General features: G+C 38.8%; 2 protein-coding genes across 4 annotated transcripts in view; one reads left to right on the plus strand and one right to left on the minus strand.

Annotated features, from left to right (window-relative positions):
- Positions 1-144: 144 nt before the first annotated feature.
- Positions 145-27209, minus strand: DHX29 (DExH-box helicase 29). 3 transcript variants are annotated; one of them, XM_086770148.1, is made up of 27 exons: positions 27026-27209; positions 24890-24963; positions 23488-23601; positions 22879-23008; positions 22353-22495; positions 21751-21876; positions 21170-21296; positions 20727-20888; positions 19857-20022; positions 18756-18879; positions 17750-18346; positions 16883-17026; positions 16613-16789; positions 15858-15998; positions 14222-14366; positions 13882-14002; positions 12866-12950; positions 12316-12404; positions 11623-11751; positions 10689-10764; positions 9864-10088; positions 8843-8979; positions 8267-8360; positions 7233-7535; positions 5762-5893; positions 4147-4243; positions 145-2296 (listed from the first exon to the last, which is right to left on the minus strand). In XM_086770148.1, exons 1-27 carry the CDS (start codon positions 27207-27209, stop codon positions 2241-2243), a joined length of 4098 nt encoding a protein of 1365 aa, XP_086626274.1. In that variant the 3' UTR covers positions 145-2240. The 3 variants fall into 3 exon arrangements, with proteins under 3 accessions (XP_086626274.1, XP_086626275.1, XP_086626276.1); XM_086770149.1 differs by lacking the exon at positions 16883-17026; XM_086770150.1 differs by lacking the exon at positions 9864-10088.
- A 374-nt stretch (positions 27210-27583) lies between these two features.
- The window catches only part of MTREX (Mtr4 exosome RNA helicase), a 46079-nt gene continuing 45769 nt past the window's right edge, over positions 27584-27893 (plus strand). The window contains exon 1 of the mRNA XM_086769808.1: positions 27584-27765. Coding sequence (XP_086625934.1) covers positions 27650-27765 — 116 coding nt within the window. The 5' untranslated portion in view covers positions 27584-27649. The remainder of the gene's footprint in view (positions 27766-27893) is intronic.

Raw genomic sequence — 27893 nt, forward strand, 5'->3', positions numbered from 1 at the left:
GAGAGGACACAGAGATCAGTAGGACATGCTGCCTTTGAAAAAAAAAAAAAAAAAAGTACACCCCAAAGAGCCCTGTTGCGACTACAGTGAAAAAGATTCATTGATACCGGTCTGTGTCTGACAAATGCTTTCAGACAAGTAACAGAGGTGTTAACAGAGGTATTTATTAAATACATGGAACAAAAGAGCATCCACCCAAAAGAGTACAGGCACAAAAGTTGCTCACGAACACTGCAGAAGCAGAAAGCCACTGTAGTATTTGTTTGGTTTTAATTGTAAGGTAGCTGCTTATCTGTACACCACAGTATGACCTGTTTCATGTTTTACAGAAAACTGTTGGTCACTCACGAGAGTGTGCCATTTCCTAATTATTACAGTATATCCCCTTTATAACCACTTAAATAAGCTATTTCCTTAAAAGATAACAAAGCAGGGCATGCTCGAGGAACACAAAGAATGCCTCTGAATTTCAGTATTACCATACTTAAATGAAACAAAAACTCTCTCTCCATCACAGTTAAATAAGGGAGAAGAACTCAAGGACAATTAACACTTTTACTAGGATTTAGCCATTTTAGCCATTTAAAGCAAACAACTGATATGCAAACGTCAAATCCAGAAGAAAGAAGAGCTCATTAGATGCTGAATTACTGAAATTCATTCGTATTCTTTGGAAACATAAATTGGAAATACAAGACCTCAACTAGAACAAAATCTAAGAAGTTGTTCAGGGTGTAGATTTAATTTTTATCTTAAAGGAATGTGGTTTGCAGGTTTCTATGCCTCTGACATAAAAGAAGAATGTCTCTGGGAGTAAGGAGCACAAAATTTAACTGTTTAAATGCTTCCTGTGTGACTGTTCCCTACCTTGGAATTAAATAGAAGGCAGTTCCTGGCTGGTTCAGGAAACCAGGACTATCACTAGTTTATCACAATTCATTAAAGGGTAACAGGTGTGATCATTTTTCCCCTCAGAGTTCTTAGCAACTACTACTGGAAAACTTGACTCTTCCAGAATTGAGTGTAAGGCAACATGCACAAGCTGGTTTACTTTCAGTTTATGTTTCTCTCTTAGCACAGATTATCACAGCAGTACTGGTACTGCTAACTGGATAGCTCCCTGTATTTCACATTTTCAAGTATTTTCCTCAGTGTCCTATTAACCTCTGCTGTCTGAAACCCGTATTTTCTAGATTATAATTGTGTAATGGCAAACCCTTCCCCTCCCCCAAATATTCCTTATTCTTGAAAGGTGCATTGCTGATCTAAAAATTTCACTTTGTAATTGTAAATGGTGTGGATAGGTGGAATGTACATTAGGTTATCTAGTTAAGGAATATTCAGGATAAAATAAGTAAGAAACAAAGGAACACAAAAAGACACACATACACATTGTGAGCAAATGATAAGACAGAATAATGAATACCAGAAGACATTAAAGGAACTGCTCTGGTATACATAGCCTTGAAGAGGATCAACCTGAACTTTGATCAATAAAGGGGGAAAAACATGATCATAATTTGAGGGGGCATGCAGGACTGCACAAAACTTAACATATGAAAGGGACAGCAAGACTTATTTCAGTAGCAGGGAGAGACAAGGATCAGGGTGAGCAGGGAGGCACAAGTGTGAGAAGAGGCAGAGGATGGGGAGGTGTGGTCAGTACACTTGTCTAGCTGAGCACCTGTTCACAGCAGTCCATACTATCTTCTTATAAAGCAACTTCTTAATGTAAACCATACAGAAAAATGAGGACATCTATAAGATGTATTGCTTTAATACTGTAAATTCAAAGATTAAAAAAATACCACTTAGGAAACCCAGATAAGAATACTTGTCTTCCGTTTGCACACATCTAATGGCATTCTACTCAACCGAGATTCAAGACCCAATCTTTAGCAGTTACTGCAGTCTGCATCACCAGTGATGGTATGATTAGTACACTAAACAAACAAAAAGAGGAATTGGCCACAGCCATTTTTATACTGAAAAGAAACTGCTTCCATCCATTATTCATATAATCAGACAAACGGCACCAAATGTATTGTAAAGGCTAAACGTATTCAACCTTTATCTTTAAAAATCATAAAGAGAAATGTAAGTTCTATGTAAAATCATGCAGTCTTTTCATATCATCGCTGGTATCAACCACACAAAGCATTTAAATACTTTCAGTTAATGCTGGAGTGCGTATTTCCCCTGGCATCACTGAAGCTCTGGTTTGTTACTGATTTCTGGTTTCAGTTAGCATTCTCTGTTTTTATAAGTTCTTTGATGATGTGTAAGACCTTGTCATCTAGGAAAGAAAACACAGTGAGTCTAAAAGAGCAAGCTTAAAAACTGATTCCCAAAACCCAAGAAAATCAAAAGTCTAGCTCTCAGCAACTTAAAATGTTAGTCTGGCATAGCCTAAAACATTAAAGTGAGACAAGGGATTCCCATTTGCAAATGAGAAGGGCAAACAGCATGTCCACAGGGCACCACTAGAAAGTTTATAAAATTATTCAATGAGCTGGTTGTAAACATTTCCATATTTCACAAAAGAGACTGAGATACAATTAGCACATAGGACCTCCCTTTCTTCTTCCCCACCTATAATATTTTTCTGAACATTTGGTTTCAAAGTTTGATTGTGCTCCTCTGTCCCTTACTTTGGGGGCCAATGTGCAGTTCTGCATCAATAATCTAAACTGCGAGACAACTTGCAGAATACTTAAAATGCATCCATGACTGAGGTTCATCACGCAGAATCCTACTTCTATTTTGAGACAAATACATCACCATTACTTCTGCAAGAAGCTGCTAGAAGTTTCCCCTTTTTCTGGTGGACTCAGCTGGGTGTGTAGCACAGACCCACTGCTGGCCAGGGCTGAGCCAGTTGGTTACAGAATGTTCCCTGATAATACCTCTGCAATAACATACTTAAGAGCGGGGCGGGGGGGCGCGCAGGTGAGAAAAAAAATGTGAACAAGCTGAAGCAGATGCAGAGAAGGGGAGGCGCAAGCCTTGTGGGCCTTGCAGCCATCCCCCTCTGGCCTCCCACCGGGCAGCTGACTGGATCTGACTCCGCCTGGCCTGGCTGCAAGAAGTGGAGAGGAGATGAGATGTGAAGAGAACCTGAGAGGCGTCTGCCTCAGCTGGCTGTGAAGAATTTCTTGTGAGAGGAACGGCTGCAGACGCCAAGGTCAGTGCAGAAGGAGGGGGAGCAGTAATGCTGCTCCCAGCAGAGATTCCCCTGCAGCCCGTGGTGCAGCCCGTGGTGAGGCCGGCTGTGCCCCTGCAGCCCATGGAGGCCCACGGAGGAGCAGAGATCCCCCTGCAGCCCGGGGAAGACCCCGCGCAGGGGCAGGCGGATGCCTGAAGGAGGCTGTGGCCCATGGAGGGCTTGTGCTGGGGCAGCTACTCCTGAGGGACTGCACCCCGTGGAAAAACGACCCACACTGGAGCAGTTCATGAAGGACTGTAGCCTGTGGGAGGGACCCCACGATGGAGCAGGGGAGGAATGTGAGGAGTTCTTCCCCTGAAGAGGAAGGAGCAGCAGAAGGCTACAAGTGATGAACTGACCATAACCCCCATTCCCTATTGCCCCCTTGTGCCACTCAGCAGGGAAGGAGTTAGAGAAAACTGAAATTAAAGTTAAGTCTGTTTTGTGGTTTAGCTCTGGTCAGGACCAGAATACACTGTCTCTTTCTCACTCCCCCCACCGTCCAGCTCCAGTCCTCCTCCCCGCTCAGGTGAATATTAACTCTATCCTAGCCAGAGCCAGGACAGTCTGGGAAGAAGGAGAATTGGGGGTAAGTTACTTTGTTCTCTCTTTCTCATTATCCTGCTTTGGTTTTACTACTATTAAGTAAATAAATAAACAGTTTTCCCCAAGTCAATTCTGTTTTGCCCATAACAGTAACTCCAAGGATCTCTCCCTGTCCTTATCTGAAACCTCAAGCCTTTTATCCACATATTATCTCTCCCTACTCCCTTGGAGGGCAGGGGAAGTGAGTGAAAGACTGTGTAACTTGGTCCCAAATGGGGCTAAACTACAACATCAAGTCACACTAACCATACCGGGTGAGGATGCAGTGTACTAATGCTTCCTCAGATTTGCCACAAGTTCCATTAAATAAATAGTTATGTCAGCAATGCAGTTACCTTCAAGTGACATTTTAGGATTTTCAAGCTTCTTCTTTAAAACAGACTCAATGAGAACTCTCAGCTGTTTGAAAATTACTGCTATCTTTACAGGAGCCTGTAAAGAATAGAGAAGACAAACATTTGTATTGCTCAGACATTTATACCAAAATATAGATTAAAAGATTACCTTACATATAAATAGAATTTTATAACAAGATTCCTGCAAACATGATGCATGTACATAATTTTAAGCATATGGATAGTGTACTCATTAAATGACTGGGCTTACATTATGCCCTTTTATCTTTAAGCACCTGTTTGTGGCATCACAGCCTGGAGAAAGACAGCTCAGAAGGGTAACTCAACACATATCATGTATAACCAGCATATAGCAAAATTAATTTACCAAAATCCTACTTACTCAATTGCTTTTTTTCCAAAGTATAAAAGTACAAATTAATTTATAACTGAAATAACTACAGGTTTCCCTCTCAGGAGGTCTGCCTGGCCTCCTGAGAAAGCAATCACAAGCCTCTCCTAAATCTCACTAGGAATTTGGGTACCTAAAGCTGAAGCCTTTTCCTTTCATTTTATCCCTCCCTCTCTCCAGTCTTCATTTCATTTATGTACTGCATGTGGTACAATAGATAGTGCTATTACAGAAAAAGCAAAAACTCCAACGTATTCTGCTTAGCATCTCAGTAGAAAAATAAAAATTCCAAAATACACTACAAGATGTAATCAGCCCAGCAACTGCAGCACCTGTAGCCACCCACAGACCTGAAAAAAAATCGTCCAACAAACCCAGAAGGGAGCTGCTTTTTAAGATTCCATATTCAAGATAACCAATGAATTCAACTAGACGGTTGCTTGCTTGCACCAGTGGAGCACAAAAAAGTAGACTTTTTTGTATCTTCCAGTCTTCCTTGAGTGTAACGCAGGGCCCACAGGAGCACAGTTAGCAGGCCAGCAAAAGACCATGTTTGCCATTTAACAGAACTTACAGAGGATTCTGGCATGTCACCTGTTCTAATTTTGTCTGCAAAAATACACTAAGAAAAGGCACTCAGATTTCCCATTCCCAAATAAAACTTTTTCACCTGGAAAGAAAAAAAAAAATCCCAAAACAAAACACTTCTAGCATCCCAAACCCAAGCAAACAAGTATTTTCCATTTGGACTTTTTTTTCCCCCCAAAAAAATAATTCTGTTTGGGCTATAAAGCAAAATACAGTATTTTAAAGATAAATATGTAGTTACACAATTATAAGATTGTAGGAAATGGTAATATAAAACAGCACACTCATCTGCTTTCAATACCAGCTCTATAATACAAGGTGTAGACTATATCAATTTCCAACACCTTTTCTGAAAAAAACACTGACATTACTAATGAAGAGAGAGAGAACTGATTTGTTACAAGCTGCATATTAGAAGCCTATTCTTTTGAGGGTGATTTGCTAAGATTTCATTACATGTATATAAAATTTTCCATGATTTCCTTTGTCTCCTTCCTCCTTCCTTCTTGTCTTCACCCCAGCGTTCTGAATTAAGCTTGTACACCAACTAATGTACATGGGCTTGTTGTACAAAAGCCCATGGAATCACAAAAGGTAGTTATCACTCCAGCTCACCTGGAAATGGATCCAGCCATCAACTGTCAGGAGACGCTCCCGATGCTGGACTTCTATATCCCCACCAAAGAGCAAAATGGGAAATGGGGATATTAAAGTAGTCTCTCTCAAATAGACCTTAGTGTACCTCACCTGCATATAAACAAACAAACAAACATTAGAAACAACAAAAAATCCCAAACCACATAAAATATGTAACACCAAATTTGATTGCTACTTTTAAAAGCAAAAAAAATACACCTTTCTCCTTTTAAGATCCAATCAACATAAGTAATTGCACACAACACCAATGGCAATTTGTCTGCCCTAGACCACATGTGGCCTCTAGGTAAGTGACAGGCTTATATGCTAAAGCCACAATTTTCTTATTAAAATTCAAACAGAAAGATAATGTTGGCCTAGTGCTGTTCAGAAAAGACATCAAAATTAATAAACTTAAATAACACAAAAGACAGGTAAAACTCTCCTACCTTTTTCTTAGAAGCAGCTGGTTTGTCAATCTACCTATATCCATATACACACACGCATACAAGTATAACGGTGGGCGTATGTGTAGACACATACACAGAGTAAACTATGGGGCTCACACATGCTACTTCTGGCTTTGGAGACTCTCTCAGGTAAAGACACAATGGGATGCGATGGAGTTGCAGGGAGAGGAAATAAAACAAAAAGAGTGCATCTTCAAACAGCGGTGCAGGCTTTGTTCCACTGTTCATGGAATAACTTATCTACTTTAGTTGCTATCTTGCCTTTACACTGCAAGGTTCTTGGGGGCAGGAAATATTTTCAGCTTTCCAAAAAATACTGTCACTTCATATACATTAAGAAGGCTAAGATAGCTTCCTGCTTCTCTACAGTAAAGTCGTACATTGTCAAGGTTTTGTTGTACCAGAAGTGTAACTAAATATAAACACTTGAATTTAGCAAATAGATGACAAAACTTTCAGTCGTGAGGGGGAAGAAAGTGACATAAAAGAAATGCAATTCACTCAGGAAGTTCAGTAGTCAATTACAGAACAGGCTATTTCATTTTGAGTTATTACTGGGGATATGCGAGGCCTGTACAAGTTTCAAAATCTTAGAGACTGCTTAGAACAGTAAAAAATGAAAAGCACTCTGAAGTGTTACTACTACATATTACTGCTTAAAGCAATCATAGTACAATCAACATCACCTCATTAAAGAAGTCAATGATACTATTAAGTTAAACAACACACAGAAAGGTACTTTCATTTACAGCTACCACTTTGACCATGAAAAGATTTTTTCATGATGTTCAGTCTTAACTTATTTTTCTTCAACACTCAGTTGACTAGTTTTTAAGGACTTTAGGATTATTAGATAATAAAGACTGTTAAGATGAACAAGACATTCAGATATGCTTTACACTGGTGTATGTTAATTAATATTAGAGGTGTAACTCCAGCTTTACACAAACTATCAGCTATGTTCACTATTTCCCACTCACCTTCTCCTGGTAAAGCAGCCATCCATATGTCTGTAAGTCTCGATTTACAGAGGAGGGATGCACTTGCGCTTTACCCTGAGCAGTTTCTACCACGCAAGCCAGCTTCTCTGTAATATCCACAGACTTTGTATATATTATTTTTCCTATGTTGTCATACAGCCCTGCAGTCAACACAGCTTTAAGAAGAGCTATTTCATGGAGAGACAGGGATTGTGTGGCTCCATTTCCATCCCATCCACGTTGTGTTGCAGGTGCTGTGAACCCTGCTGCTCTGACCACCCTTATGAGTTCTTGCTTCACATCCTGAAATTAGTAAGGTAGTAGTAAAACTCCAAATTCAAAAAGATGCATACTCCACTCCATCAGTGGGCAGTGACATTCCACCCCAAATATTCACATTCTCCAGGGGAACATCTTACTAGAAAAACACTATTTTCTGCAATCACTTTGGAATACTGGCTGTTTCGATAAGAAAAATATTATCTGTAATACAGGACTAGATATATGGTACTACACATAGTCTGCAAATCCTAAATCTCTCACCTGTAGTTAAAATAAAAAGATAAATTTGCATCAAAGATCCATTTCTGCTTAGGAGAGCTCAGTCACCCAAACTTAAATAGGAAAGACCAAGTAAAACATTTTCTCACCAAAAATAAAAGGCCATTTATCTAAGTTTGTGGCTGATCTTTCAAACTTAACTGTTAAGAGACCTGTTCTTTGATATAAAGAATAACGCAACCTAAGTATTTTAATTCACAAGTTTTGATTCTCTAGCTGAAGTAGGGACTAGCTTCTCCAACGACAGTGGAGAAGCACAGATGTATACCAAAGTATGCATTATCAAAACTCAAACACAGACACTGCTGCCTTGACTGAGTGTATGCATTTCATCAGTCCATAGCATTCCACCTGTTACTGTCTCATCTAAATAGTAACGACCATATATATCACATCTTTAACAGTGTATGATGTTTTCAGAGGAAAATTTTAACAAATAACTTCTGAATGCAGAGTATAATTATTTGGTTTACCTCCAGAGTTAATAGTGAAGTCCTATTAAGGAAATTTCTTCTGCAGTAAGTCATTTCTGCACGATACCCCCCTTCTTGTCGAGCCCTTTTCCACCTAAGGAAAAAATTGTCTTATTACAGCAAAAAGAATCACATAATGAGTGTAACAATATGGAAGTGGTAGTAAGTTAAAAGGCAATGTTGTGGTCAGTATTCTCCACTCAAAACTAGAAATAAGTGGCACTGATGAAGATGAATGCTGCTGGTCTAAGAGCACCCCAGGGAATGCTGCTGGAAAGTGATCCAGAGAATGCTGTTGATCTAAGAGCACTCCACAGAACACATGTGTAACATAAATTTGACACATACTAACAAAAATACAAATCATGTTTCAACTGTCAAGACAGAAAGAAGTAAAATTTGGATGTGGTTTTTGAGACTTAGTGATAGTATCTTAAAAAGAAAAAAATACCTGTCATTTTATAATATCTAAATTTGTACTTTCTCAAATACAATACATTCAGGTCAGCATGCCACATACAAAATACTTAAGTGTTAGCTGCATCTAGCTATAAGCACAGGAGAATTATCTTTTACCCCAGATAAGCGTTGTAGATTGTTATATGGTCTGAAACTGCCATTGCTAGAGATGACTTTGCAAGATCTGCTTCATCTTTTCGACCAATTGGTGTAGTAAATGGGGATTTTTCTGTCATAACAGCAGCCAGAGTTGCCTGCAATTAGTAAAGTATACATCACTTAAGAGTATTTTAATATAAGCTTACAGGTTTATCATACAAATAGCTTTAAGTTCTCTTTTACAGTAATATTTAATAATATTTTACTTTATCTTGTATTAAGTCTCAAAGAAAATTTATTACCATAAGAATTTCCTACATAGAATTCAGAACTTACTCATATTAAAGACATTGCTTACACAGTGCCTTACAGACACTGGTAAAATATTAAATCTCAAGATTCAAAATAAATGGTTTGTCAAATGATAGAGCAATACTTAAAACAATACAGTGGAAGTTAGATTAAACAACTGTTTTAGATTATACCACATTAACACGAGATTCCAAGAGAACAAAGAAATTTAACTGTCAGTTTTCAGCAACTAACATACCCACGTTTCCTCCTCCTTTGCAGGAAATTAGATGGATTAGATTAAAGTGTAAATTATGCCACAGTCTTCATATAAAGTTACCACATCAGTTTGCAATAACTTTACATGAGCATGTTCTTGGTCCACAAACTATGGGGTAATCTGTATTGGTCTAACCCACACGTAGGAGGGCTTTTTCTCTAAGTGTCCTACTCTGAGATCGTAAGAGACAGAACTGGAGACCAAGTCTGACTATCTGCTTGTGAACAGTACCTAGGAGCTTATACTCAAAGAATTACTTAGGTTGGAAAAGGCCTTTAAGATCGTCAAGTCCAACCATAAAGAACACTGATTTTTCCCCTCCATGACATCTAGGTGTCCTCACCTAAAAATAAACATTTTAACTTCTTGCATCATCCCTTCAGAATACTATGTTGCAAGAAGTCAGATTAATTGTAAGAGTTAACCACTTCTACACTTTTTAACAAATGCAGATTTTTTTTTACTCACCACAGAATCCAAGCAGCCAAATATAGCACCGAATATAAGCATTTTGCCAATCTTTACATTGACAGGAAGGGCTGCAAGGTGCTGGCCCAAGGGAGTCAGCTTGGGCTCATTTAACAGACAAGCCCCAATCTTCTTCAACAGGTTCATTGCATTACCAATTACTTGCTGCTGTGGTGGATCTAATGCTCTGGAAAGGAAATCTTCAGGAGAGCCAAGATTGCACTTCTATGGAGCAAATGCGCATATATTTCAATACAAAAATGTACTGTTAACAAACTTTTATAGTAGCTACAAAGGAAACTGGAAAGCTGTTCTTGCAATCAAAAGCCCACGTTCCCTCCCCACTAAACTGGCCTCTCTTGGTTCCCCAAACACAGACACACCCCATATTAGGTTAACAAAACTTCATTGTTTGGAAGGACTTCATATGGCATGGCCACTGATCAGAGAAGCATGTTACCAATGGCCACAGATGAGCAGTAGACTCTGAAACCCAGTGAGATGCAGTTCAACATGGCACTAACTAGTCAGGTTGCTAGTTTTCCCATGCATGTCCTACTTGCTCAGGATGGGGAGAGAGGGAATGGAATTGCTTCCTTAAGCAGAAATCAGTTTGAAGGCTACTTAACCAAATTTGAGGTCTCACTCTGAGGTAAACTAGAATAGTATGACATGCTATTCTCACTCATCAGCATGCTCTGGATTTTCTAACACACAGGTACCCTCTGCCCTGGGGGAGAAGCCCCACTATCTACACTGGATTAGGACTGTCCTAGCAAACCTTTTTAGTTAACAAGGTCAGTAATTCTAAAACCAAAACCATACCATAATATGAAGGCATAATTCCTCCAAAGGCACGCGCAATATTTCTGGAACAGAATATTCCATGAAACTTTCAAACCTGCAACATCATAAAAACAGAATCACAGCTATTCAATTTAATCTTTGAATTCAACTTATAAACTCAGGTTTCACGTGCTCATTTGTTGCAGATGTTCTTTTGAGGCGGGGTATAGGGGGGACAATTAGCACGTGTTTTAATGCATGAGCAAGTTGTTCATCCTTTGAATTAAACAGGGTGTGGTAGCTTAGAAAGCAAGAATTTTAGTGAAAGGGAAAGTCAGTAAGACTCCTATTTTCAAAACAAATTTTTACAGTGTATAGCTCAAACTGAAAAGTCTTGCATGTGGCTAAAATGCACACTTCATTGGTTATTTAACAATACTTTGACTTTAACTGTTTCTGAACTGAGAATTGCTTCAGACTTTCAGACAAGCAGGAAAAAGACTATTCCACAGCAGAAACAAAAACTAATTCTGCAGTGTTGTGTAATTTGATATTTTCCCCATCTCTTATCCATAGAGATACCACTTCAGAAACCTACAGATTTGTCCAATAAAAAAATTTAAAGTTCAGGGGGTAAATTTTGTATATATTTGATACAGGGCAATAGCTGTTGTCAAAACCTGATCTTCTATAATTCCTTGGTGCTGCACTTTTCCTTTAATGATGAAATTTTTCTTCATATACTTACATTATCAAGCTACTATGGAATGAAATTAACTTATTTTTAAATTGTGAAACAAAGAATATTTTAACACTTTATTCATACAATATCCAAAATCTGAGGGTTTTTTTTAAGTTTAATCTTTCCAGTTTGCAGTAATTAAAGTTAATGTCAACAAGACTTCTTCTGTTTGCAGAGAAGAGAGATAAAGATATTTATGTGATTTATAAAATATTGCTAAGTTTACAGTACCTGTCTCTTGTGTACATTCGGAAGCAGAATCCATCCCTAACACGCCCAGCTCTTCCTTGTCGCTGCAGAGCACTAGCTTTACTAACAAAAGTCTCCTCCAGGGAACTCATCTGACTACTTTCACGATACCTTAAAAATTGTAAAGCAAGTGCCCATTCAGATTTCAGAATTAAAATCTTGATGTATACTTAACATAAACACCAGCATATAATATATTTAAATCTTATTTGTTTGAAAAAATTATATTTAGTTTTGAAAACTAAGCATACCTGGGGGAAACTGTACATCACGGAACCTTGGACACAACTCACTAATGAAAGTGTGAAAATTGGAAAATTAAAGAGCTACTGTATTGTTTCATCTCCCTGGTAATTCAGAATTGTACTAACACATTCTGTAGGGCTTTTCACATGTGAAATGGACAATAACTTCTAAAAACTGAGATAGCATAAAAAGTATCTACTTAATTTTTAAACCAATACTTAATAATGATTCTCTATCTGTTGTTCACACCATTTGAAAATTCAAAGATTCATCCCAAACTTGCACCTGAACTGGAAGCTGTTCAATGAGCTCAGCAAATTTTTTGTCTAGAACTCCAGTTTAATAAGGATATTACAAAATTCTTGCAGTACTAATCTCCAAATATTTACCGTAATCACAATATGACTGATGAAAATCAAAAACTCTCACCTATTTTCTTTTGTTCTTCCAGTATCAATTACAAAGACAACATCTGGTATCGTAATACCTGTCTCTGCTATATTGGTTGCCAAAACAATCTGAAAAGTAGTAACATAACATAAATTATGGAATGTCCATCTAACAGTTTTCATCCTTTTAATCATTATTACAGAATAAGTTTGGTTAAAGTCTTTTACCCAGAAATGTTTCCTTAAATAGCGTGACAAAGCATTAAAAGCTGCAGGACTTGGAAAATGGTTTTATCTTCCCCAGTCACTGAGGAATTAAAAATAAAGTGAGAATTTTGTATTCACATTTTGTTTTACAGTCCAAAATTACTCGCTAGTACCTGTCAAAATTGGTCAACTTTTAAATATAGTTTGACAGTAAGTAAAATACTATTTCCCTACATAAAAGCTAATTACTGGTTAAAAATAGTTAAAATACAGCCAAGCAACAATTAAAGCAGCTCTTAGACAAATACTAGGTTTAAAAATTTGCCTGATTACTGTCAAGGTTTTCATAGCATGCTAGCTTTGCCTTTCTAAATATATCATACCTTTCTAATACCAAGAGGAGGTATTGTAAATGCAGCTGCTTGATCTTGAGTTGAAAGAACAGAATGCAAAGCTATCAACTTGTGCCTACAACAAGAAATTACACTAATCAATATACACTTATCAGATTAAGATACAATAAATAGAGACCAGAACAATGACAACCATATGGAGAAAGCAACTAGAATGGACACTTAAAAGAGTAAAACTTTGTATGATTAGGTATGAAAGTCTGCTTCAGTGTTTTATTACAATATCAAGAAAGGATAACACCATTAGCTCACAGGGCTGCTCTCCTCTTCAGTAATAACACAGGAAAAATACTACTACTGCAGAACTCTAGGTTAATTTACATCAATAGCCTAGCAGGACAGGCAATTAGATGTCCATGAACCTCAGTTCTTTAAACTGGGCTTCCAAGACAAGGATCATTATTGAAACTTTGCACAGAACTACAGACACATGAAACTTTCAGCTTAAGTAATAAAGGCCTTCAGAGTTGAGACAGCCACAGAGATTCATACTTTCCTTCTCAGAGACACCTCATCTGTCTTCCAAACTTTAGACTATGACTGCTAATGTTCTTTTTACGCCATCATGTTGCTAACTTTTAGTTAGCCACAAAATAAATTTCAAAACTATCTGTCACTACAACCCTATGTCATTTACTGTCTCTGGATCTGTTGGCAGGAACAGTCACTTGCATGTTAACAGTAAGCCATAAAAAGCTGTATCACAGATATGGCAGTTTCCATACCTCAAGTAGTGGAAAAGTAGTCAAGTGCTTTGTGAGTAAGTTTATTGAAAAATAAAAAAAAAAAAAGAGTTATTACCGTACCATTCCTGAGCACCTGTCATTTTTGCTTTTATCATTTTCAGATAACAGAAGTACATTTCTAGCACAAACAGCTCAGAGGTATAACTCTCAGTTTCCCTTTTTAGGAATAGCAGACCTTAAAATCCAACAAACATACTCATTAAGTTAAACTATTAACTTTATAGGAAATACCTACATTACCTGTCACGCAAGTTAAATCTTCTGTCAGTTGAAATGAGATCATACAGCTGTTGGATATGGGCAAGGCCTGGTAAAAAGATCAGCACAGCACCCTCAATGTTCTTGAACTGTGGACTTCTATCTGGAAAGTTACACAGTACAGGCACATAGTTAAAATAAATATGCATTTGCAAACAGCTTCACTTAAGAACAGTAACTAATTCTGGGCCCTGTGGTAAATGCTTTTTAGGATGTTTCATAAAAGAATGAAGTCAAGTACTTCATTATCAGTGGACAGCACTGGAAAATAAGTCCACAGGACAGCCTCAAGCATATAAACTTCTTAAGAAGTAGACTGTACCTAAGTATGCAAGCAACTCCAAGATAAGTTCAAGGTTGATCTTGTAAGGGTTCATATAGAAGATAGCCTGCTGCGTACGACTGCTATACTTTGCATAGTAAGGAGCCAAATCAATACCAGATCCAGACTGGATTGGGACATACTCCTAAAAAAGAGCAGGAAAAAATAAAAATCATATTCTCAGTGTTTTAGAAGCTAAGAGAGCAGAAGGTCAATTTGTCATTCACTTAATTTAGGTTTCTTAAAACAGAGGCTAAGACAGGAGACATTTAATTGACTAACTTTCCCAAAAAATCAGTATGAGTTAGATTAAATCACAGCCACCTACATAACCTGTGTATAGGTATCTACTACTGTTAAACGACATCCCAGATTAAAAAAAAACAAGGTGTAAAATCGAAGTCTGTGCAAGCAGTACTATACAGTCTGTTACAAAATGAAAACAGTTCCCAGGTCCGTATCTGGCATCCAATTGGTATCAATTCAAAATCTGACAACAAGGTGGCTACTTTTCTTTCAAAACTCCTATTTTAAGGTATAATAAACTAGTCTCCCCTTTCTCCTCTCCCTCACATTACCTTTCTCAACTAATGGTTGCAATGAAAGTTAAGAATGAATTAGGTGCAACTCCTGCAGTTTTTCTGGAGTAGAAAGGGAGAGTTAGTAGAACACGTGGACATTTATTTTTTTATAAACATCTTGCAGATACATATTTAGCATAAGGCTTCTGCATTAAGTAGCACAATTATAAATTATTTTGTTTTTAATCTATGCACTTAAAGAAGCTTGCAGCCACACATCTTTCTCTACTGATAGCTCAACAGAAATAAACCACAAAGATGGAGGAGCACTCAGGAGAGCACTTTGGCTTAAACTAAAGGATACTGTTGTAATGTATGGGATAACTACCATGTGGGGGGTGGGGGAATCAGTAGAGCACATGAGTATATTTTTCAACATATGCATTAGTGTTTGATCACACCAAGCTAAATGGTCCTGCAGAGATTTTCACACAGCAACTCGGAGCAGACTGATATCTATGCAAAACCTATACAGTTGAGATGAACAGCCTAAGTTGCCTTAAGTCAGACACCATTCGTGTACTTTTCAATAATTTTTATCCAAAAGCACATAGAGCTGTTACTGCAGAGTACCTACCAGATCAACAACAGCCTGTTAAACCAAAAAGCTCTACACAATAATCCCATGTAAATAATCTCATTTGGCATGCCAGGTTGGAGCATCTTGGGAGTTTTTCAGCTAAGAAGGATATGGTCTTGTTTCTTCTGTTCTTATGTTCACTACTTAGAATTCTTTGGGAGAAAAAAAAAATCCACTTAAATGCTTTCCCCTGCTGCTGCCTATAGATCTAGAGCTGGGAATCTGTACAAGAGAACTCGATGTCAAATACAGCAAAATCAAGGCGACCGTAAAGGAGTTGCAGAGACAAACATAAGAGTGCAGTGTTAATAAGTATTTGGTTTCCACTGTAGGAGTGCCACTGTGTCTGTCTTATCAACTGAAAGATTACTTGATATTATAGAATCCAATCACATTTATTAAGAGGAATGAAAGTTATAAAATAATTTAAAAATAAACAAAGTTTCCAAGCTAAAACTAGAAATGCCTGTTTTACCTGATGCTTTGTAGTGCCTCCTCCTTTGCTAGTAACATTTATTGTTACTTCCTCTTCCTCCTCCAAGAACTTCTGACAATATTCTGAATCCTTCTCCAGAACATAGCCAGTTGCTTCAATTACATCTTCAACATGGAAAATCTTTAGTGAAAATTCACAGAAGTACAAGGCATGTCAAAGACTAATCAGCACCTTTTCAGTTTTTTTAAAGCTAACATACAAAGCTGAACAGGGCATATACTTCTTTTTTAATGTTGTAACAGATCTTGTAAATTTCAACTGAAACTTTATGATCTTTAAAATCCTAAACTTGGAGCCGCTATGAGTCAATGGGCCTCTCCACATGATTGCTAACACTACCTTTACCATAGCCTATATAATATGCATAAGAAACATACATAAGCACGTAACGATAAAGTTGCATAGGGCATGGAGGGGGAATTCTTATGCTTTCCTTTCTATGTGTTGAATTGAATAGAGATTGAATAGAGAAAAATCAAACTGTCACTGATGGACTGATTTTAACCAATAATAAATCCATCAGAAAAAATAGTACAGCCCTGTACTTCAAAGCACTGAAGCTATTTCATATTTTCAAAGAGGAAACCTGTTACAAGTCCTTGAAAAACATATTTAAGATATGTATTTTCAGCAAGAAAAAAAGGGATATACATATTTCTTATGGACACCAACGAGGCAAACACTGTATACATGCACAGAAAGCATTTTGCATAATCAAAGAAATATTTTCCTACCTCAACAGGGTAACTCCTACCCGAGATCCTTAAAATGGGACAGTGAGAGAAATAGCTGGAAAACTTCTCACTGTCCACAGTAGCACTCATTAAAATCAGATACAGGTCTGAACGCTTATGCAGGATCTCCTTCAGAATAACTAGCAAGAAATCAGATTGGACACTTCTTTCATGTACCTAGAATTAGAAAAAAATATCTCTATTAAGGCTTCAGTACAAGTCAAGGCCCAGAATAACTATAGTTTCTGCAGAACAATAAGAACTGAGAACCTCATCTACAATAACATGGGATATACTTGAAAGAAGACCATCTTCCTGAAGCTTCCGAAGCAGGACACCTGTTGTACAGTATAACAGTCTGGTGGCTTCTCCTGTTCTTGATTCCATACGAATTTGATATCCGCACAGGGAATTCTTTACAAAAGACATTAAAAATATAGAAATAACTTAAAACAGTACACAAGGTACAGATATTCACAATGAAATTAAATTTAAGCACTGCTAGATTCAGACACTGCACAAGTTTCTCGTTAAATAGCATGGTGAATGACTACCACACTGTTTTCATACACGCACTTTCCTTTGTTAAGCAAGTGAAAATACACTGAAATCTACAACTAAGTTTCTCCAGAGCAGCAAAAAGCAGTAAACTCAGTATTCTTTTCAGGGCTCTTTGCAATCCTCAAACAAAAATATTTTTGCACAAATAGGCCACCATAAAACACACAGGACTTAGTTTTCTTCAAACAATAAAATAACGCAAGCTGGAAGGGGCCTCTGTCAAAGCAGGGTCTCAGTTAAGGCCAGACTGGATTGCTCAGAGCCTTATTCAGGTGAGCTTTCTCCATCCCTAATGACAGAGATGCCACAGTATCTCCTCCAATGTTTGACCGTCCCTATTATGAAACACTGTTGCCCTTAATCACTTGCTAAAGGTTTTAGAAATCATATATGGATACACAGAGTTTCAGAAGTGACAATTTGGAAAGAAACAGCTGACATAGTAAAAAGCCCTTTACAAGAGAAAATAGCTTATAATTATTTGATTGTGTAATAAGTAATGTTTTCACTTCGTACCAGCAAACCAGTTCTATGTATCTAATCAAGACTAGAAAAAGAAATTCAGACACATCTTACTTTTCCTCCCGGTCCTGATTCACAGCCTAGCTCTTCACAAACTCTGGTTGCCAGACTCACTGCTGAGATTCTCCGGGGTTGTGTGCAAACAATATTACATTTATTTGATCCTTCATCTAGCAACAAGTCTTCTAACAAGAAATGGGGCACCTGGGTACTCTTCCCACTGCCTGTTTCACCAGCCACAACAACGACTCGATGTTTTTTAAGAGTTTCTACAATCGAGTATCTGTGCTTAAATACAGGTAATTCTTGTCTTTCTTTCAGAAGCCTCTGGTATCTGGAAGAACTTTGCAACTTTTTGAACAAAATCCTTGAAGGTTCCAAATTATCTGTGTCTGAGGCCTCAAGGGAGAGACTGCTGAAGTCCTCATCAGAAACTAAGTTTTCCCAGGAATCTTCAGGACCCTCAGATACTTTTGGTTGGTTTTCAGATTGCAGCTGTTGTTGATGTTTAAGTTTGTTTAATAATCTAGCAATAAAGTTATCACGAGGTTTGTTGGTTTCTATCTTGTTTTCTTCTTCCTTTTTCTTTTCAATATCCCTCCATTCTAGCCAGACATCTCGGTAGGTAGGAGGCAGTAACTGATGAACTGACTTCAAGTGGAAAAAGCAGGAAAAAAATTACTTTTTGTACTACTTAGTAGTATCACTAGTATTTTATGTGTAAGTGTACTTGAGTGACAAAAGATATGATAACACAGGAAACAGGGAGCTATTTCTAAACACAGAAACTATGAAAACAGTAACATGAAGAATACGTTCTATTTTCAACTGCCTTCCATTCTTTGCGACATTGAAAGAACAGTTTTACTATTAAAAATCTCCTCCCTGCATGCAGCAACACATATGAGTGAATGTAGATAAAAGCAAATGAACATATAATACAAGCAGATAATTTAATGTGAAACACAAACTGTTTTTAGAATTTAACTACAGATATTAAAACAAATAAGTGCAGAGGCAGATTACAGGCTAAGAACAGTAATACTGGTGAAAATCTTACTTGTCCTTTGGTTAAGTGGTAGAGTGCCAAAGTAGCAGCTAGATGTTGTGCTTGCATACTATCTTCTGTTACGATTGTAGGACACATTGCCATTACATCATCTGATGATTTGATAATCCTGACCCTTAAAGAAAATTTCATACAGGCATTTATCTTAATTTTTTTTTTTACCTATATGTATACCACATCTGTTAATGGTTTTGCTTAAGACATAAGAGTGAAACTCAAATAGAAAAAATGAAGTTAAATAAACTTAATATTATTTTGTTAACAGAAACAGCCAATAAAGTTAGACTGAATAGCAGAAAGTTTTAAGCAGCAGATTCTAGCAGTGAATCTGTATTTTCTTCATCTTAACAAATGTCTTCATTTTTGTCAAAGCAGAACTATTTATACACATACAGATCACAATTAAGGTTAGTTGCTTTCAAAGAAGGGCTAAGTATTTGCTTGTGTGCTTGTAACTACTCAGCACACATTGATATGACAGCTAATGATCTAAGACACAAACATGTGTTTAACAGATACATGCCAGCCAGAGCAGCAGCCAAATTTCTCGTATTCTTAGGGAGACAGTACATTAGCAGCTTTTAACTTGAGCAAGACAACAGGTTCTTCCACTATGTTATAGACTCATTTTCCAAAAGAAATTTAAAAATCATCAATACTGCACTGTTTTGGTCACAAACTTAGAGTAGCTTTCATACAAACTTCTAACTTCTACTTTATTTTAAACAATCCCCAAAGAGTTTTTGGTATTCATATGCTCAAAACCTATGATTTAACATATTACTTTGAACCAGAAGTTAATAGTCTAAATTTATCTCACAGGTTCGCTTTAGAACTTTTCATTTAGCAGGACAGAATTAAAAATTAATCCCTTCTTTATGGGATCATTCACCAGAATTATTTTTGCGATACTGTCCAGTCTAAGCATTACTTTTGCAGAGTTATCCAGAGTTAAATACCTCCTTGCTGGACTAGGAAAGAGAGTTTGGGTTAAACACATGATATTCATATAAATCTGGATCAACATGACAAGACAGAAGAAGCTAGCATTAATATTTTTAAATGAATGTAAAGGCTATAGGAAATACATACCTACATTTCCAATATTTTCCAACTGCAACCTTTTCAAAAGAGGGATTTGGGCTCTTGGGAAAATTCTTCCTGCACCAGTCAATCAAAAATTGTTTCGGAGATTTACCAGTCCAGCTTCGAGCACTATAATCAAAGTTTCTTACATCTAGTGGTTCTTTCTTTTTCACTACAAGAGCAGAAAGACACATTTCAAGTCTCCTAAAATTTATTTTACATTCCTTTGATAGCCAAGAATGTTTTCACCTTTTCTTCAAATGTATTTTTATTGGAGAGCAGTATTTTCTGAAGTGTTTTGCAGAAATACTGGTACTGATACATTACAGAAATCCCTGCTTTTCCCCTAGAGGTATCTAGTAGGAAATTACAATGTTTTGTTTGCCATCTTTGACCATGCAATAATTTAAGAACTTTCACTAAGGCTTGGTTATTAGGAAATAATGTAACAGTTTGAAGGTTTACAATGAAAATAGTTTAAAAGCAACCTGATCTAGTCATGGATGTCCCTGCTTCTTGCAGGGGGGTTGGACTAGATGACCATTGAAGGTCCCTTCCAACTCTATTCTATGATTCTATGTACAGTGACAATGGAAACAGTAACTATCTCAAAAAAAAAAAAACCAACCCAACACCCAAACAAAACATCACCAAAATATTAGACATGACAGTATGATAAAAATAGCTTTCAACATCATCTGCTAAAACAAAAAAAACCAGATCCTTTAAAGTCAGATTTGTCAGTGAGATGTCCACCTGCCTTTCCCACAATCAGAGCTTGATCACTCAGCACTGCAATACAATCTAGAAAAATAGGAACTAATACTGAAAATTCACAGCACACTTAAAGCTTGTACTGAACCATTTCCAACACACCTTTCTCTTCCTTTGCAGCACCATCGGGTTTTTCAAGCAAGCTCAAATTCAAAGTGGTTTCTTGAGGCTGAGGTGAGGGAGTTTTTTTCTTTTCACTTTGTTGTTGGCTTGCAATTTTTATAGCCGGATTAAATACTGGATGTTCTTCAAGTATTGTCATTTCTGTCAAAGAGAGAATACAACTTACACCCACCAATCGCTGAGCATTTATTCTTAAAAAAATAGTAGTTCTATTTATATATACTGAGCACCCAAAAACAGAAGTAGTGAATGTGACTGACTTTTTCACATTTGACCCACTTGGAAAGGACAGATTCAGGAAGCCTGCAATTCACACAGTGGCATCAAAGATGTTACAATCAATTCAATTTGACTGAGAGGCTTACTTGCCTAACAAATACACAGGCTACAAAATAAAACACAGGTAATTTGCATAGCTGTACCTTGCTGAATTCTTCTTATTTTCTCCTGCGCTACCTTCTGGCCTTGCTTATCTTTGTCTTCCTTGGAGATGCTTGCTTGTTCTTTTGCTTCTGAAAGCTTGGCAGTCAGATGCATATATCTCTCATTCTAATTCAAACACAATCATTAATTACAAGTTGAATATTGTATGCTTGTCACTTTTAATGAACCTCATATAAAAAAGTGTGGGGGGGGTTGTCCTTTATACACAGCTCACACAAAAGGAGAAACAATTAGCTTTTATATAACTAACAGTCAAAACCTCTCCAAATTCGATAGTCACTTTCCTAACCTCACTGAGATGTGTTTCAAGAATTTTTCCTTTCAAGGACAATGCATTCATTATTTTGAGCCCAGTGAAAAAAAAAAATATAGGAAAGGAAAAACAACCTAGGAAAGGAGAAGGTTCAACCCATTTCCCCATCAGTAGCCCACAAATGTAAAAATAGATAACAAAAAAAACTATTAAATTCTGAATTTTTAACTAATAGATCCACCACTTATAGATGTACTAGACATATCAGTTTTTGAAAGACTTCCATGAAGTGTTATTCTGTCTTACTGGGTCAAACTTTTCTTCATCTGTCTCTTTCACAGACTCATTCTTCTCTTCATCACTCTGTTGCTCAGCGTATTGCAAAATCCATTCCTTCATACTCACTTCTTTATCTTTCCCCACATTCGGCTCCTAGGAGGAGCAATGTAAATTAAAATTAATTATAACAGTAAGTGAAAACAGAAAACAAATGCTTTTGTGTCAGTATTTGGGAATTATTGCTTTGCAAGAAATCTTTTTGATTTCTAGGTTTAAGATTCAATAACCACAAAAATAAAAATACTGCAAGTACACAGGCAAACTGAAACCCACACAAGTACATGAAGAGTGCTATTTGTAAACAAATAGAACAAACCCACTCCCAGAGAAAATTAAGCTATGCTTTATCACAAAAATTAACTACAAAGAGCCTTCTAGTCTTTACATAAAAAACTGTTATTTTCAAATTACCATTTCATTGAAGTTAAAATAATGTGAGTGACAATTATCAAGCTTACCATATTTTAAGAAGTACTTCACATCAGTGCTGGAAGTCAATGCAAATTCTGCATTCTAAAAAACTTTGTCCTCTCTTCCCCCAGTAAATAGAAAATAATTTCTCAGAGTACCTTAGTTTCAGGGCCATTTTCTTTCTTTTTATTATCTACTAAGCGAGGTGGAGGTTCACGTTGTGACACAGGAGAACAGAATTTTGCTCTAGGTTTCTGTTGCTGTTCTTCAAACTGCTGGCTAAAACCTTCAGGCAAGGCATCTTCAAAAAAGAAAACCCATGTCACAGAATACGCCAGTAATAATTACTGAAAATCTTTTAAAGTGTGTTGGGAGCCAACTAGAACATAAAACAAAACCAGCATGTCTGAAATAAAGTTAGGCTTTAGCATTTAGATAAGGTATAGTTTGCTGGTTGGACTTCCATGAAAGTCTAAGAGCAGGAACAAGAGGTCTACAAGACTTTATACACTAAAAAAGTGCTCCAGAATCAGTCAGTAGTGCATCTAGGAAAGAAAGCTGTGATGACTACTGCTTTTAGTGAAACTCTGCATTTAACTACTACTGCGAAGCATTCTCATGTCAGAGCAGGTCCTAGTAATCTTCTGTTAAAAATTGCAGTCAGTTCTCTGTCACCATACTTACCATCAGGAAGGTTTAAACAAAGCCAATCAAGTGCAGAGTGAAGATCGCCACCATGTAAAAGTGTATTTTTCATTGCTTCTTCAATGTGCTCAGTCTTAAAAGAGAATCTTTGCAAAGCCATATATACATCCTACAAATTAAAAAGTCAAAAAATAGTAGGATTTAATCTAGCAATCCAATATAGGCTTGTAAACTCCTGTTTCCCACATATCAGATAACTGGTATTAAATGGAGGTAACAGTATAAATTAATATATCAGAAGGTTGAATAGAAAATCCTGTTTTGCACACGAAGCTTACAATATTTTTATTGTAATATAGTATTTTGTGGTAAACATGTATGCATGTGTAAATAAACAATATTTTCTAGTTAAAGGTACATATACCATTCTCCAGCTATATGGAATGAAAAATGTAGGAAATATAAAACATTCAGATTAAATTCTATTTGTCTAACATATCTGAAGACTCTGATTTTAGTTCCTGAATGCATAAAGAAATCTCTTTCCTAATAAGCATACCTTGTCGACGCCATTGACATACGAATGACAAGAAAGAAACTGTTTATTCTAAATACACAATGGTCAGAGAACAACACTTCAAACTCTACCTGTAGTTTTTTAGCAGTAAGTCTTCTGGAAATAATTCCTTTGTCATCATTTTGGTTTTTATGGTCATTGATTACACCAATAATCCTTTTCTCCAAATTACCATTTATCATTACCTGTACAGAGAAAATCAGTTGACACAAAACAAAACATCACAACTTCTTATGACATATCAATGCTCTTCATGGCTAAGGAAATAAGAACGCCGAAATCTCTCTGCCATACAAATCCCAACTTCTCCAGCTTTCCAGAAGTGCGCTAAGTTTCTTACAAAAGGGACACTGTCTTTTTACTTTAGCAAGCTATATGCTTTCACTTGAATTAGAAGAGTTCGTTCCTTATTACAGAGAAGTCCCATTTACATGTTCAAGGGAATTTAGGATATCAAGGGAAACACTGTAAGTAAATAAAAAAAATTTCTACCAGAAAGAACAAAGCCTTTCTCCTCTGCTTAAAAGAACTGGTATAAAATTTGATCTTCAAGATACAACCTGTGACTCTTTACTTCCCATGTGGCTTAAAAAATAATTTTAGTAAAATAATAATTTTTTGTATTTTTAACACTTCTAAAACATGAACTAAACTTTAGTTGCTACCAAAGCTGTTGTATAAAATCTGTATTCATAGAAGGGTTAGGGTTGGAAGGGACCTTCAAAGGTCACCTAGTCCAACCCCCCTGCAAGGAGCAGGGACATCTCCAACCAGATCAGGTTGCTCAGAGCCCCGTCCAACCTGGCCTTGAATGTTTCCAGGGATGGGGCATCCACCACCTCTCTGGGCAACCTGTGCCAGTGTTCTAACACTCATAATAAAAAACTTTCTTATGTCTAGTTTGAATCTACCCTCTTTTAGTTTAAAACCATCACCCCTTATCCTTTTGCTACAGGCCCTGTTTAAAAGTCTTTCCTCATCTTTCTTATAGGCAGTCAAGTCTCCCCAGCGCCTCCTGCTCTTCAGGCTGAACAGCCCCAACTCTCTCAGCCTGTCCTCCTATGAGAGGTGCTCCAGCCCTCTGATCATCTTTGTGGCCCTCCTCTGGACCCAATCCAACAGGTCCATCTCCTTCTTTTGCTGGGGACTCCAGAACGGGACACAGTACTCCAGGTGAGGTCTCACCAGAGCCCTTCCTCTGACAGGAAGAAGAATCCATATGCACAGAAGCCCAAAGATAACTCGTAGTAGTCCTACATGCAATACAGGCATTCTCTTGCCCTGTTAAGTTTACCCTTATTTCTTAAAGCACACTCAAAATCCCAAACATATCAAGCTCAAGGCAGTCAATATCCAATACATGGAAGTATTTTACCTGCTTAACATAATACTGAAGAAGAGCTGAAAAAATATGTACTCAGCTAAAAGAGTACTATGAAAACCAAAGTTATTTTACCTATGGAAGATACTTACCTTAAGAACAGATTTATCTAGATTTGCAGCAGCACTGGAATCTGTTGTTGAACTAAAACTGTAAGTTTTTGGACCTGCAAATGGCAAATAACCATCAATTATATAAGCAGAACACAGAAAACATTGTTTACAGTAGCTAAAGCAGACACAACATAACAGGTTAGTGCAAGCAAATATTACACTCACTTGCCAGAAACATGTAGATACATAATAACACTAAGAAAAATCAACGATGCAGAAAGGCCCTTGAACAAGGAATAGTGAAGAAGAGTATGACTATGACTCTTAGCAGACAAAATACAAAATCCCAAGTGGCACAATGAGAGGAAATAGGATCAACTTCTCACCTTCTCTCAACATTGGAACAAGGAGGAACAAATAGGGACACTAACAGCAGGTTCAAAACACGCAAGACCATTGAGACTTTTTTATTACAAAGTCCATAGCTATATAACAGAATTCTTTGCCACTAGAGCTGTGGATATTGGACATATACTGAAGTTCAAGCGCAGACAGGGTAGCTTTGTAGTTGAAAAAAAAAATAACCAATCAATTTGAGAGGGCATTGAAGAAACACTGCATCTGGCTCAGGAAGACCCTAAGCCACAACTGGTGGAGGACGCTAAGCCTCCAACCAGTGTACCCTACAGCAGTATCACTGCAGGTCCAGCCTATTCTTACTTACCTACCTGCTTTTGGCCTCTTTCTAGGGGAGGACACTGGTTACAGAGTCCTTTAGCTGCTGTGTGATTTAAGAGTGACCTGCTATGGTCACTCTTAAATACATTTCATTTAGCAGCTGTTAAAAAAAATACTAATTCACAAAGCTATTCACAGTCATTAGAATGACAACACACAGCTTGCTGTTGGATTCCATTATTTTCACAACACACATACTGTTTCTGGTACTGCACTGGTATAAAGAAACTAAGCAAACTCACAGCTTTCACCATTCTGCAAGGCTGCACACACCCCAGGGGTAGCAGTGCTGTGCCCTAGGAGGCAGAGCTACCTCCCAGCAAGCAGGCTAGACAGGTCATCTGAACCTGCTCTCTGGGAGAGCCCATTTTTAGATCAGGACTAGGTATACGTAACCACATTTCAGAAAAAGAATGGTCACTTCTGGTCAGGAGCTACAAAGAGCAGTTAGCACTGACAAGCTAATCACTGGCACTTAATGGTAGGCTGTGCAACTACACAGTATTTAGACTATACTAACTTAGTTTTACACTTCCAATGATTTATTTTTCCCCACAGCTGACAACCTGGGAGAGAAGCAGGACCGCTTCTGAAAAGGACTGAGCACCATGGTGTTGCTGTTCACGGTGCTGGAAGAGTGGGAAACACAAGAAATACGTTTAGCAGAGCCCAAATGTGTAAAAGCACAGTACTTAAATAGGTTCAAGAAATTTAAGTTAATGGATTGCAAGACTTTGTGTTAACAAGTTGGAAACTCAAATAGCCTGGCAATTGCATGATTTGCTTACATTCTGCAACACAAGCTATTATTGGTGTTACAAAGTATCTGAGCTACTTCTAGCAAAGGTGGTTTATTGAAAACAGAAATCTCACAGTGCTCCAGAACACTACTTTTTCAGGCTACACTTGGAATAGTCATCCCTCAGCTCATCCAACACTGCTGAAGTGCCTCCAGCCCTCGACTTTCTCCATGACAAAAAAAAAACCCATCCAAAATCCACATTATGTTGGTTTTGAGCACACATGGAATGAACATCTACAAAAGAAGCTCATTACTGGGAAAATGCCACACCAACACTTGCTCCACAAGAACTGACAATAATCCAATAACAGACTTCCTGCAACTAACTCCACACATCCATGCTAACAAGGCTCATCTGCTCAGGGGGACCCCAGGAGCCAAGACAGGCTGAAGCCAGGCCTGACCAGCCCTGTGTTGGAAAGATTTCAGGTGCCTGTCTCGACGCTCAGTAACGCCAAGCCTTTCAAGCAGGCCCGTCCTCGTAACGCCAAGGTCCCCTGGCAGGGGCAGGCCGCGCCCTCGGTGGCTCCCTGACGAAGCTGCCCCAGCGCGCCCTCCCAGCCAGCCGCCTGGGCCCTGCACTCCTCCTCCGGGGCTCCCTGGCTGGGCCCGCCTCACGCCGCGGGGCCCAGTACCTTGCTTGACACGCGGCTCCTTGGAGGCGAGCGGCGGCCGCGGCGGCGCCCCTCGGGTGCCCGCCTCCGCAGCAGCGGCAGCAGCGCTGGCCTCGGCAGCGGCCCGGGCCCGGGCAGCAGCGGTGGCGGCGGAGGCGGTATGGGCCGCACTGCCCGCCCGCTGCTTCTTGTTGCGGCCGCCCATGACACCCCAGGTCCGTATCGCAACCGGCCCGCCTCCTATATCCGGGCGCTGCGCTCGGCACCGCCCGCGCCGCTTCCCATTGGTCGCTGACTCCCGCTTGGTACCGCCCTCCGCCTGCCATTGGTCAGCACCTGACGGAGCGTACCTCGCTGCCTCCAGGCTGGCGGAAATCAGGTTCCGGGACAAGGGCCACTGCCGGCCGCGGGGGGTTGTGGGAAGGGCTGGCGCGGGGGCGGCAGTGAGCTGGAGGGGGCCCTACGGTGCCCCAGTCCTGGCAGAAGGGGGTCGGGATCGGGATCGGGATCCGGCCGTGCGCGGGGCTCCGGGTGCCCGGGGGCGGTGAGGGGCGCTGTTTCTCCTCGGGGGCCAGCCCCAGGGTAGAGGCAGAAAGGATCCGGGAGGGCTGTCCCGCGCGAGGCATTGTGGGACCGGCGGGGAAGATGGCGGACGCGTTCGGGGACGAGCTCTTCAGCGTGTTCGAGGAGGACTCCGCTGCCGCCGCCTCCGGTGCCAAGAAGGGCAAAGTGGGCGCCGCCGAGGGCGCCAGGAGACCGGGGTGAGGGCGCGGTAGAGGGCTGGGGGTGCTCTGGCGGCTGAGGCTCGGGCTGCACTGCTGGGCCCGGCGTCTGCCAGCTTATTCGAGCTACTGAAACTCTTCGGGACCGCGGAGCGTAAATGGACGTG

Source organism: Chlamydotis macqueenii, chromosome Z (genome assembly GCF_036417535.1).
Source record: "Chlamydotis macqueenii isolate bChlMac1 chromosome Z, bChlMac1.mat, whole genome shotgun sequence".
NCBI classification, from domain to species: Eukaryota; Metazoa; Chordata; class Aves; order Otidiformes; family Otididae; genus Chlamydotis; species Chlamydotis macqueenii.

Bases quoted from the DNA above. Each gene is read 5' to 3' on its own strand.
- DHX29 (XM_086770148.1), bottom strand. From the start codon at position 27,209: ATGGGCGGCCGCAACAAGAAGCAGCGGGCGGGCAGTGCGGCCCATACC. The intron at 24,964-27,025 runs GTACTGGGCCCC...TGCCATTTGCAG, and splicing joins GGAGCCGCGTGTCAAGCAAG to GTCCAAAAACTTACAGTTTT. The intron at 18,880-19,856 runs GTATGTATTTCC...ATTTTCTTTAAG, and splicing joins GGAAAATATTGGAAATGTAG to GGTCAGGATTATCAAATCAT.